The 13,041-nt window shown below is 54.4% G+C and overlaps 1 protein-coding gene and 1 pseudogene across 2 annotated transcripts in view; both read left to right on the top strand.

Annotated features, from left to right (window-relative positions):
- Window positions 1-7,132: 7,132 nt before the first annotated feature.
- LOC311202930 (butyrophilin subfamily 1 member A1-like) overlaps window positions 7,133-13,041 on the top strand; it is a gene marked incomplete at both ends in the record, with an annotated part of 517,675 nt that continues 511,766 nt past the window's right edge. The window contains one exon of the mRNA XM_084277575.1: window positions 7,133-7,205. Coding sequence (XP_084133701.1) covers window positions 7,133-7,205 — 73 coding nt within the window. The remainder of the gene's footprint in view (window positions 7,206-13,041) is intronic.
- LOC311202861 (butyrophilin subfamily 3 member A2-like) lies at window positions 7,313-11,843 on the top strand (annotated as a pseudogene). The gene is made up of 6 exons: window positions 7,313-7,334; window positions 7,595-7,941; window positions 8,289-8,570; window positions 8,822-8,926; window positions 10,208-10,272; window positions 11,751-11,843. The product of its transcript is annotated as a butyrophilin subfamily 3 member A2-like (transcript).

The raw sequence follows: 13,041 nt of genomic DNA, 5'->3' as shown, positions 1-13,041 counted from the left end.
ATCTGCTGCTGTGGCTCTTACGAGAGAAGTGTGGACAGTGTCTGCAGAAAGGCTGGGGACGTGTTCTCCCTGAGGCACAGCTTGGTGTTCCATGTACCCACCCAAAACCATGGGCAGATGGTCTCTCCATTGAACGAGGCTGGTGGTAAACTGAAGATCTCAGCCCCACTGTGACCATTGGTGAAAGTCACCAGCCCCTGTGGGTGGGACCAGACCAACCTTTCCGGGTCACCATGGGGCAGGATGTTGTGCTGCCGTGTCACTTGTCCCCCAGTGAGGATATCTGGAGCTGGGGCATCAGGTGGAAATCAACGGGCATCAATGGTCAGCAGTTCCTGCACAGGTTGGGGTGGGTTTGGTGGGAGTTGTGAGGGATCTGCTTGGGTTGGCCTTAGAGCTGAGCCCATCCTTCTCTGACCCCATCCCTGGATTCTTCCCCCAGCCACAGGCTCTGGCCCTCAGCTCTCTCTGGAGGGATATGAGAAATGGGTAGAGACTCACAGCATTCTGACTGAGAAACTGGCTGCCACTGGCCTGGACAGGTGGACCCTCATCTGGGTTAAAAACTGGCTGGATGGCCGGGCCCAAAGGGTGGTGGTGAATGGAACCAAATCCAGCTGAGGCCGGTCACGAGTGGCATCCACCAGGGCTCAATCCTGGGTCCAGTTCTGTTCAACATCTTTATCAATGAGCTGGATGAAGGGATTGAATGCTCCCTCAGTCAGTTTGCAGATGGCACTAAGCTGGGAGGAAGTGTCGATCTGCCTGAGGGTAGGGAGGCTCTTCAGAGGGATCTGGACAGGCTGGATCCCTGGGCTGAGACCAAGGGGATGAAGTTTAACAAGGCCAAGTGCAGAGTGCTGCACATAACAACCCCACGCAGCGCTACAGGCTGGGGGAGACTGGCTGGAGAGATGTCAGGAAGAGAAGGACCTGGGGCTGTTGGTTGACTGAAGACTCAATGAGTCAGCAGTGTGCCCAGGTGGCCAGGAAAGCCAATGGCATCCTGGCTGGTGTGAGACACCGCATGGCCCACGGGGCAGGGATTGTGCCCCTGTACTCAGCACTGGTGAGGCCACATTCTGGACTCTGGTAGGATGTGGAAGATCCTCACCTGCACTGTGGCCTCAAGTCCCACCCAAAAGTCGTTGACCTGATTGTGGGCAAACTGCCAATTTCCAAAGGGAAATTGGTCCCTTTCCCTGTGGATCTGTTTGTTTCTCAGCTCCCTTTTTCCATGATGCCCGTCCCTGGATGGTCGGTCTGGGTGTGCTCCTCACGCTCCTCATTCTCTCTGTTGGGGTCCTTGTCCTCAGAGCTTCTCTCTGGAGAAGGAAAGGTACATTTGCCCCCTAGGAACATGTTGCCTTCATCAAAAAAGCTCTTTGGGAAGGACAGAAGGGGATGAGGACACGTAGGGTGTGGGCGGGAGGACAGGGAACACGGCCAGAGTGCCTGGCTGGTGGGAAGGTCTCAGAGACCCTCTGGAGCTGTTCCCATTGAGGAAGCAAGCTTCTATCCTGACCTCCTCTTCCTCGAGCTTTGCTTTTCAGCACTGCTGTCCAGAGAGCTGGGTGAGTCCTTCTGGGCCTTTACCCCATGAAAACCACCTGGCACAGGAGCCCCTGGCAGGGATTTGGCTTTGGGGGATTCCTGACATTGGGGCTGAACTCGAGACAGCCTGGGTGGGCTGGTGGGGGATTTGCTGGCAGGGAGCCATTCCTGGGAGCAAGGTGGTCTGTTCCTAGTCCCCAAAAAGGAGTTGGGGATCAGCCCGAGCTTTGTGTGCTCTTGTGGGATCAACCATGGGTGACTAGTTGTTCCCTCTGGTCACACATCGCTTGTTGGTTTTGCTTTCCAGGGAAACGGGATGCAGCCCAGGGAGAGTGTAGTGGAAGGAGCCATTCCTGGGGTTTGGGGGGTTTGCCCTTCCCAAAGAGGTATTTGGGGTCTGTCCAAGCTCCAACAGCTCCTCATGGGCAGTTCTGGGATGATGAGATATCCTACCTGATCCAGTATGTCTTTCTCTTTGCTTTCCACAGGAACAAGATGCAGTATCAGGTGAGTCTCCGTTAGTTCAGGAATGCTGTGGGGTCTTGTTTCTGGCCAGGCTGTGCTCAGCCCTTTCTTTTCCTCTTTGTCCACCATCTCTATCCCCCATCCCTGGGACTAGGAAAGCCCAAGGCCATGTGCCTGGGATGGTGGGAAGGTCGGGTAGACCAGTGTGGGGATGGACCCTCTGCCCTGGCAAAGGCTGCTGGGGTCCAGCTCTGGGATGTGATCAGGCTGGAGAAATCAATTCCTGGGGTTCGAGGGCTGTTTGCACTTTTGGGAGAAGTAGGTTTGGGTCTGCAAGAGCTCTTTCTCCTTTTTCATGAGCAGTGACTGGATGACAAGATGTCCCCTCTGATCAAATATTGTTTTTTCTTTCCAGGGAAACGATATTCATCACGGGGTGAGTCCCTCTCTGTCCTTGTTGATGGTGTGGGGCCCTTTCCCAAGTGCTCTGTACTCCGCCCTTTCCCTCCCTGCACATCATCTCCATCCCGGCCCAAGGTGATGTTCCTGAAGTGTTCGGCAGCTCGGGGGGACCAGTGCGGGGCTGGTCCCTCTTCACCAATCTCTACATGTGGGACAGCTGTTGGACATGAACAGACTGGCAGGGAGAGAACTCCTGGAATCAGATTGTCTCTATCCAATTCCCATAAAGATCTCAGGGTTCTTACAGACCTGGTTTTGCTCCTGTAAGCCCAGTTTAATGATGCCAATCACTCCCTGCTGACCAACATCGATTTGCTTTCATTTCTAGGGGAAGAATCTTCATCACTGGGTGAGTCTGTGAGCTCCGGCACGGTATGGAGTCCTGTCACCGGGACTCTGTGCTCGACCCTTTCTTTCCTTGCCCATCCTCTCCATCCTGGCATCCCTGGGGCTGGGAAAGCCCAAAGCCATGTAACTGGGAGGGTGGGCAGACTGGGGACACCAGCTCGGGGATGTGACCAGGCTGTCAAGGGAGCAAGTCCTGGGCTTTGGGGCTTTTTGCAGTTCCTGAGTAAAGAGTCCCAGGTCTGTTCTTTGCTCTCTTTACCTCATTATGAGCAGTTACTGCATGAAAACCTCTCCCCTCTTATATAATATCGCTTTCCTTTTTTCCTTTCCAGAGGAACACAACGCAGAACAGGGTGTCACTGTGATCTCTCCCCTGCCCCATGAAGCTCTGCAGTAGCTGTGGGATGTAACCCAGCTGCAGGGCATAATTCCTGGGTTCCGAGGGGTTTTTCTGCTGCTCAGAAAGAATGAATCTGTGGTCTGCACAACCTTTTCCTGCTCTTCCATGAGCAGCTTTGAGATGAGGAGCTGTCCAACCCTTAGTTTTTGTCTTTCCAGCAACACAGACTCAAGACCTGGACTTAGACCCCACCTTCTCATGAAGGATTTTGAGGCCTGCCTCTGCTCCAGCTGCTTGTTTATGAGTGCTGTCATAGTGCTGCGTGGCTGGGTTCTGGTGGGTTGCAGGGACAGCTTCTGCAAGAAGCAGCCAGAAGCTCTCTGCAGGCCCCACAGCAAACACCAGCCATCTGAAGACAGGAGTTGTTTCTGACCAAGGACGAGCCCATCAGCGGTGGTCACAGCACCTCTGGGAATCACAGTTAGGAGAAAAAGAACCCACAAACAGCCACTTTGTGCCCCCAGAAGAAGGGAGTGAGAAGGTGTGAGAAACTGTGCAGACACCAAGGACAGGGAGAGGGGAGGAGGCGCCCCAGGTGCTGGAGAGAAAGATGCCCCAGCAGCCCGTGGAGAAACCCATGATGGAGCGGGTGTCCCCCCGCAGCCCATGGATAATGACAGGGAGCAAAGATCCCATCTACATCCTGTGGAGAGACTGACCCATTTCACAGCAGGTTTGCCTGGGGACTTGTGACTCTGTGGGGGACCAGGCCAGAGCAGTCTGGGCCTGAAGTCAACACCCCATGGAAGGGAACTGTGCTGAGGCAATTGGTGAAGAGATGACGCACCAATAGAGAGGAGTCACATTGGAGAAGTTCACGGAGGACTGCCTCCCATGGGTGGGAGCCCCACGGTGCAGCAGAGGAAGGGATGAGGAGCCCTCCTCGAGCTAAGAAGGAAACCAACTCATGAGGAATTGACCAAAACCCCCATTCCCCCAGTCGCTGTCCCTCCCCGCGCCAGAGTGGAGGGCAGAAGGGAGCGAAATCCTGACTAAAGTGAAGTCTGCTGAGAAGGGGTGGGGGAAGGTGCTTTAAGATCTGACCACACTTCTCATCACCTGACTCTGGTGTCACTGGGGGTGCAGGGCAGGGCCATCAATTAGAGTTTTCTTTCCTTTATTTTGTGCTGAGTCTGTTCTGCCCGTGATGCTGACTGCGGAATGATCTCTCCCTGTCCTTATCTCCACTCCTCAGCCTCTGAATATCCATTTTCTCCCCTGTCCAGCTTGCAAGGGCAGTGACAGAGCGGCTTTGGTGGGCATCTGGCCTCCAGCCAGGGCCAAACCACCACAGCGCCTCTTTCAGCTCTGCCCCCATGCTGAGCAGACCATCCACCTGCTCCCACCTCATGCAGGGGGAATTCTCCCCACTCTGTCCTGGCAGCAGCAGGCTCAGGCACTGCCTGCATCCAGTGACCTGGACACTGGCATCTCTAGGCAGGCCCTCTGCCTGGGTGGCCACAGTTCTCTTGGAGCAAGCTCTCTGTCTGGTGGAGACCATGGGTAACATTCCTGTCACCCAGCAGACAGGAACACCCTTTACTCACCCTGTGGGTTCTTTGGGCAGAAGCTCAACCCAACTGACCTTCTGAGCCATGAGAGAGACTGTGCTCTCCCTGCTCACCCTGCCCACGCAAACCACCGAGCCAACTGCTGTGCCCGGCCCTGTTTGCCCATCCCATTCGCTCGGCTCCAAGGGGCGGCTCTTGTACCGAGAGGGGTTGGTCCCGTCATCCTTTGCTCCATCTCCAATGAGTCACCATGGTGTGTGATCCATACAGGACGTGACATATAGTTTCTCTGGTGCTGAACGGAGGGGGAAGCTGGGTGCCTCTCTGCCTCTCTGTCTCTCTCTCTGTTCCTCTTTCTCCCTGTGTTTTCTTTTGACCTTGCAGTTCTGGTCTCAGTTTTGCTGCTATCAGGAAGGGTCCCCTGACATGGTCACTCACTCTGGAGCCCTTTCCCTTAGCAACTGCATTCTTTTCCCTTCTTTCTCCTTATTTTGGTTACACATTAAGAAAAGGTCCTTTTCCGAAAGGGTTATGGGACACCGGTAAAGGCTGCTGTCACGATCCACAACCTAGACAAGACTTAATTTAGCAGAGGTTAAACCCCTTTGTGTTCCAGAACCTCAGATTGATCTTGGTGGCTGGGGTCGGCTGAGCTTAACCCCTGAGAGATGTCCAATTATTAGGTGTTCTATTGTGATCAGTTCTTCACAATTCTCAGAGAACAGAATTAAGACTCGAAACGGAGTCAAGGTTCAAGTCACTTTATTTGGCCCACAACAAACGTGCAGGGGAAGGGGAGAAGAAAGAGAAAAGGGTGGAAAAGAGAGAGGGAGAGAGAGAGTGGAAAAGAGGAAGAGAGAGAGGGGCTATATCTACCACCATGGAGCTACGGCATCCCATCAGTCCGATGACTTCAGGTCCGATGGCAGAGCATTCTTCAGGTCCGATGGGGGGCAAGTTCCTTGGTGTCTCCATGTCTTCTTGTTTTCTTCTTGTGATATGTTGTTCCCTTTTTCCCATGGCAGAATGCTCTGATTTCTGAAGTCATCCTTGGCATTGCCACACCTTCCACCTGGCTGTGGGAATGCTCCAGGGTGGATGATGGAAGGCCTGATGTGTGAATGGCTCCTGATGTCTCTCCTGATAGGAGATGGAGATGTGGAAGGAATGCTCTCCTGATGTTGGCTCATTGCATAGTCATTAGGTCCTTGGCACAAGCCACTTTCAGCCTGAGGGGTGGTGGTGTGGTAGAAATGAGGTTTGGTAGATGAGAGGAGAAAGGTTTGGTAGATGGTAGGAAAAGCATGAGGCTTGGTAGGTGAGAGGAGAGGAATGAGGTTTGGTAGGTGAGAGGAAAAATTGGGGATACAGTTCTGTTGGTGATTATTAAGGCATACTTCCAGTACCTTACAGCTGCCCAAGGAGGCGGTTGGGTCACCAACTCTGGATGTGTTTAACAGATGGGTAGATGAGGTGCTCAGGAATATGGGTTAGTGGAGGATGGGTCTAGTCGGACATGATGTTCTCAAAGGTCTTTTCCAACCTGGTAACTCTGTGATTTGATGATTCCCACCATCTTTCCCCTTCCTTCTCCTCCTTTTTAAGTTCCTGGGGTTGACAGGCTTCTGCCTCTTCCTCCAGAACAGAACAATGTCCCAGGACCCCCAGACCCCCAGAGATGGACCCAGTGGCCCTGGCTCAGGTGAACAATTCACCAGGGTCTGGTCGGGGTTTGCTCACTGCCTGAGTGACAGTGGTCACACACAAGGACATCAACACTTTTTGGGAGGGGAAACAGCTCCTGAGGTGCCAAACCTCACTGGGTGCTGTTTCCCAGCACAGGCTGCTGGGAGAGGCGCCGCTCTGGGAAAAGCCACCTCCAGCCCCGTCACCCAGGCAGATGGGTAGTCAGTTGGGGGTCCCTTCGATCTCTTGTCCCTGGGAGCTCCTTAACACTTTACTTTCTGACTCTGGGCTTTGGTGCCTGGAGGCGAAACTTCAGCTCCTCAGCTGGGGGATGGGGCACCATCTCTGCACAGGAATTCTGAAACTAGGCAAACTTCCTTTATTTTCACCAGCCTATTGCAGCTGGCCAGCACTGGAGTTTCCATCTCACCAGCAACTTCTCCTTCCCCAGGGGCTTTAGAACATTTCCCTTCATTTCAAGCCGTTATCAGATTTGAGATAACTCCTGGAGAGGGGCCGTAAGGCAGAGCAGGGGCTGCCCCTGGGACCATCTGCAGTCCCATCCTGTCCTCGTGCTGGTGAGGGGCTCTGGGGATTTTGGTGCCTCTTTGGGGCAAGGGCAGCCCTACTATGCTAGATCACCTCTGGGGTGGCTATGACACCCATCACCATCCTCCACTTCCCTTCCTCTCCATCACAGCCACAGATGTGGCTCCCAGCAAGCCCCGGGGGCCTCTTGATGTATTGGGTGACTCTCCACGTGCTCCAGCTGGGATCAGGTAGGGATCCTGCAGGGCTGGTGGGGCTTTCACTTGATAAGGGTGGCAAATGTGGGCCAGGGAGCTGCCATGGGGCAGGGGGAGCCCAGCCCGTAGCTCAGCCCCGCATGCTTTCACTTTCCCTTGGCTGTTGTGGCTCACAACAGCAGGGCTGGCTGGTGTGGAGGTCATTTTCTGGAGCAGGTTCCCTCTCCCAGGAAACCTCTTTCTCCTTCCAGTCCACCCACTCCCGTTCCAGTTTCTCCAGGGTCTCTGGACCATGGGAGGGCAAAGATACCCCCCACAGAAAGGAGCGTGCCCTGCTCACGCCAAGCTCTGCCCTGGCCTGCAACACCCTCAATTAACATAGGCTCAATCTCCATGTCTCTGTGTCCTTCTCCATGGTCAAGCTGACTTCACAGTGGTGGGACCAGACCACACTCTCCATGTCCCTGTGGGGCAGGACATCGTGCTGCCGTGTCACTTGCCCCAGCCATGGACGCTCAGAGCTGGGACATCAGGTGGATCCGTCATGATGTCACTGAAACGGTGCACCACTACCGACATGGGGAGGACGTGTCCTGGGACCAGATGAAGGAATATGTTGGGAGGACAGAGCTGATCAGAGATGGTCTCTCCAGAGGAAGGCTGGACTTGCGAATCTCTGGGCTGAGACCTTCTGATAATGGTTATTACACCTGCACTGTGACAGATGGTGACTCTTATGGAGAAGCTTTGATGGAGTTGGACGTGTCAGGTTTGTGTCTGGCACAGTGTTTGCAGGGGTGGTCATGGTGTCCCCAGGTTTGTGTGTCCCACCCAGACCTGTGTCCCCTCTCTTGGTGCCCCAGGAGAGCTGGCACAGTGTCTGGCAGCCCTTGGGGGTGCAGATGTTGCCTGGAGGTGTTGAAGCTGGGCAGCTCAGCCTTGTTGTGCCGGGAAGTTTGAGGGGAGATCTGGGGCTGTTGGGCATCAACGCTGGGTGGTTCCTGCACAGGTTGGGGTGGGTTTGGTGGGAGCTGTGTTGTGTCTGCATTGGGATGTGGTAGTGGCCTTGGAGCTGAGCCCATCCCTCCCTGACCCCAACCCTGGGCTCTTCCCCAGCCACAGGCTCTGGCCCTCAGCTCTCTCTGGAGGGGTACGAGGCCGGAGGCATCCGGGTGCTGTGTCGATCGGCCGGATGGTTCCCGCAACCGGAGGTGCTGTGGAAAGACCCCGACGGGCACTGTGTCCCCTCAGTCTCCCAGAGACGTTCCCCTGATGCCAGGGGCCTGTTTGACATCGAAGACGCCATCGTGGTGACAGGGACCAGAGATGGGAACTGGTCCTGTGTGGTCAGGAACCGCCGCCTGGCCCAGGAGCAGGAGGCGTCCCTGCGCATCTCCGGTGCGACGGCTGCAGCCAGCCCCTGCGGCGCTGGAGCAGGGCGGGGGGTGGCTGCCTTGCTTGGAGCAGCTTTGGGCTGGGCTTGGGGGGCACCATGTGGGGGTGTGGGGGCATGGGAGGACTCTGTCCCCTTGAGGCCAGGGCTCACGGGACAAGGGCTGGCAAGTGTGTGGCAGGGGTCTCTTGGTCCTTCTCCCCATGGATGCAAGTGTAAATTGATCCCTTTCCCTGTGGATCTGTGTGTTTCCCAGCTCCCTTTTTCCAAGAGGCTCGTCCCTGGAAGGCTGTTCTGACCATGCTTTTCTTGTTCTCCATTGGGATCCTTGGCCTCAGCGCTTATCTCTGGAGAAGGAAAGGTATGTTTGTCTCCAAAGGACATGTTGCCTTCATCAAAAAGCTCTTGGGGAAGGACGGAAGGGGATGAGGACATGGTGGGGTGTTGGCAGGAGAACAGGGAGCATGGCCAGAGCATCTGGCTGGGGGGGAAGGTCCCAGAGACCCTCTTGAGTTGTTCCCGCTGAGGAAGCAAGCTGCTCTACTGACCTCCTCTTCCTCTGGCTTTGCTTTCCAGCTTTGCTCTCCAGAGAGCTGGGTGAGTCCTTCTGGCCCCTTCCCCCAGCAAAACCTCTTGTCACATGAGCCCCCAGCAAGGGCTTGGCTTTTGGGAGTTCCTGACTTAGGGACTGAGCTCCAGAGATCATGGGTGGGCTGTCAGGGGATGTGTTGGCAGGGAGCCATTACGAGGAGTGAGGCAGTTTTGTACTTCTCCCCAAAAAGAAGGAGTTGGGGATCAGCCTGAGCTCTGTGTGCTCCTGTGGGATCAGCCCTGGGGTGTGTGGTTGTTCCCACTGGTCACACATCACTTCTCGGCTTATTGTTCTCGGAAAACATGATGGAGCCCCGAGTGAGTGTCTGTGAGCTCCAGCATGGAGTTCAGTCCTTTCCTGAGATCTCTGTGCACAGCGCCTTCCCTCCCTGCTAGTCCTTTCCATCCTGGCATTCCTGGGGCTCGGAAAGCCCAAGGCCATGTGCCTGGGAGGGTGGGCAGCTCAGGCAGAGCAGTGCGGGGATGGGTCCTCTGCCCTGCCCAGAGCTGCTGGGACCAGCTCTGGGATGTGACCAGCTCTCCTCTCTCCTTGTAGCCTGGAAGAAGTTTCTGCTGCCCCACACTCCAGGTAATTGGGGGTTTGTGTGCCACACTTGGGGGTTCTCCTTCTGTTCCTCGTGTTCAAGGGGCACCTGGGCTGGTCACTGGTTGGGACTGGCTGCGCCTGTGTGTGTTGGGTGACTCCCAGACCCCGAGTGTGGCACTGGGCTGTTCCTCTGCTGTGTTCTTTTCTGGCCTGTACCACCCCTCATGAACTCCATCACCCTGCTGACACCCCATGCACTGCCCAGACCCAGACACTGCCTCCCCTTCCTGCTTCTCTGTGCTGAGGTTGCAGACCCACTGGTGCCTGTTCCCATGGGGAACAGCTTGGCTGTGGCCATGCTGGGACTGGCTCTGGGATGGGATCTCAAGGAGCAAGGAGATTTCCCATGTCCTGCCCCACGGGGCAGAATCTGGCCCCAGGGTGGTGAAACCTGCCCAGTGCTGAACTTTGCCCCTGATGCTCTGGCTCCTCCTGTCCCTGCAGACATGGTGACCCTGGATCCTGACACGGCTCATCCTGAGATTGTCCTGTCCAAGGATAGGAGAAGCGTGAGTGTGGGAAGAGCATGGCAGGACCTGCCCAAATTCTCTCAGAGATATACATCTTGGACCTGTGTGCTGGGCCAGAATAGGTTTACAGATGGGAAGCACCTTTGGGAGGTGGAGGTGAAGGGGGAGGTGGGAGGTGATTCGAGGTGGGCTCTGGGGGTGGCCAGGGACTCTGTGAACAGCAAGATGTATATGGAACTGAGGCCTGAAGAGGGGATCTGGGGAGTGAGACACTGGGAGGGTAAGTTTCAGTCTCTCACCTCTCCTCCCACCCTCCTGCCCCTGTCCGGGGTCCCCAGCAGAATCTGGGTCTGTCTGGACTGCCCGGGGGGGCTGGTGACTTTCATTGATGGTCACAGTGGGGTCGAGATCTTCACTTTCCCACCAGCCTCGTTCAATGGAGAGACCATTTGCCCATGGTTTTTGGTGCAGACAGAGGGAACAGAGCTGTGCCTCAGGAAGAGCACTTCCTGGCCCACTTCCATGTCTGCCCCAGCCCCACAGAGTCCCTGCCCTTCTGCAGACCCTGCCTGTTCTCCTCTCCTCGCTGCCGCAGGAGCAGAAGTCCCTCTCAGCCCTGCCCCAGCCCATCCTGACCCGGCAGAGCAGGACAGGACTCAATAAAGCTTTGTGGGTGAACACGGAGTCTGGCTGTGGGGGTTCCTGGGGGCTTGTTCTGATTCTTGGCTGCTGCTGAAGGGGATTTGCAGCAGGCTTGGAGCAGTGGTTGGAGCAGGAGCCTGGGGGCAGCTGCCAGCAGGGTGACTGGGGCTGGAGTTGGGGAGCATTCAGGGCAACTCAGGCCTCGGTCTTGGTTCTGGGGAGCCCCAACTCTGACAGCACCCCATGTCACCGGGATGCCACAGCTCTGGATCCTTCCAAGCCACAAAATCCTGTTGGGATCAAGCCTGAGATGTGTTTCCCTCCTGCCCTTCTGAGCTGGGCACTCGGTGCAGGCGGTGGCAGCTCCTGGCTGGGTTTAGGGACTGGGCTCCATTTGCGAAAGTCTCTTTGTACCAGAGCAGCTTCAGGGGCAGCAGAAGAGGAAAGTCCTGAGTGGGGACAGGATTTCTCCCCCTGCGGCTCTGGGAAAGTGATATTTACCAGTGCTGACTGGTGTGGCTGCTGCTGCTGTGGGGATTTGTGCTGCAGTGAAGCCGGGGGGTGGGGGGGGGTGTGTGTGAGGTGGGGTGTGTGTGTTGTATAGGGGTGGGTTGTGTTTGGGTATGTTGGGATAGACTGTGTGTGGGGTTGGTTTGGGTTGACCTGAGTTGATTTTCTTTGACTTGGCTTCAGTTAATTTCAATTAAAAATGCAGCAACCAGACAGTGTTCAAGGACGATGGAGAGAAGAGAAAACAACACCCTGCAGCAGTACGGCTGAGAAGGTGAGCAGCTCTTACAGCTGTGGGGAATGAGTTCTCTACTGAGGAAAGGGCCATGGGCAGGATTTGAGCAAAAACCCTTTCCAACTGGCAGTTACGGACCTTTGGGTCACGGAATGACGGCATTATTGATTGGAAAGTCTTCCACAGTATTAAGAGGACTTTTTGTATTACCCGGAATTGTTAATGTTGATTACAAAGGCGAAATTAAAATAATGGCATGGACTCCGATGCTGCCATGCACAGAACCTGCAGGAAGCAAAATTGCGCAATTGGTTTATTTTTCACCAAAATCAAGCCAAGCTGTGCAAAGCACAGGCTGTTTCAGATCCACAGGAATGCCTGAAATTTATTGGACTCAACAATTGACAATGAGTTGACTGGAGTTACCATGTACTTTATGAGCAGGAGGAACAAGGATCGCCAATCGAGGGATTATAGATAGCGGTGCAGATGTTACAGTTAAACCTGCATGCCTGTGGCCTGATATTTGGCCTTTAATGGATGCTCATGCCTCCCTATCGGGAATTGGTGGATAGATGATGCCCAAAGAAAGTCAAATACTTATTAACATTGTTGGGCCAGAAGACAAAACAGCTACTGTTGTGTTGCCTGGATCTGTTACCCTTTGGGGAAGGGGCTGTCTAAGTCAATGAGGCATGTGGTTAAGTATGGATTTTTCTTAGGGGCCACTGTTGGGGAGCAGATCCCACTGATGATTTGGAAAACCGATACACCTGTGGGGGTAGATCAGTGGCCCCTCCCAAAAGAAAAGCTGCTGCAACTGCACAAACTGGTAAATGAAAAGATGGAAGCTGGCCATATTGTCTCTACCACAAGCCCATGAAACACCCCGGTTTTTGTAATCCAAATGAAGAACTATTCCTGGAGGATGTTACATGATTTGAGAAAAGTAAATGAAGTTATCGAAGATATGGGAACTGTGCAGCCTGTACTTACCTCCCAGACAACGATACCACAAGCATGGTTTCTTATAGTAATTGATTTAAAGGACTGCTTTTTCACCATACCACTTGCACCTCAGGATGCATCATAATTTGCACTTTCAGTGCCATCTGTTAATGCCTCAGAACTGTATAAAAGATACCACTGGACAGTGTTACCTCAAGGCATGACAAATAGTCCAACACTATGTCACAACTGTTTTGAGTCTGATAAGGAAGAATTTTGAAGGTGTTTTTATCTATCACTATATGGATGATATTTTCATAGCCGCACAGGTGAAACAGCAGGTGCAAGAAGTTCAGCAACGAATTGTGCAAGCAGCTCAAAATGCAGGACTCAAAATTACAGAAGGCAAAATATAGGAAACACCACCTTGGCAGTACCTGGGCTGGAAAATTTCAGATCAGCTTGTTCGACCA

This window comes from Gallinula chloropus, assembly GCF_964237585.1.
Source record: "Gallinula chloropus genome assembly, chromosome: 32".
Lineage (NCBI taxonomy): Eukaryota > Metazoa > Chordata > Aves > Gruiformes > Rallidae > Gallinula > Gallinula chloropus.
Note: the sequence above shows the minus strand (reverse complement) of the source record. Positions and strands in the feature narration are given on the sequence as shown.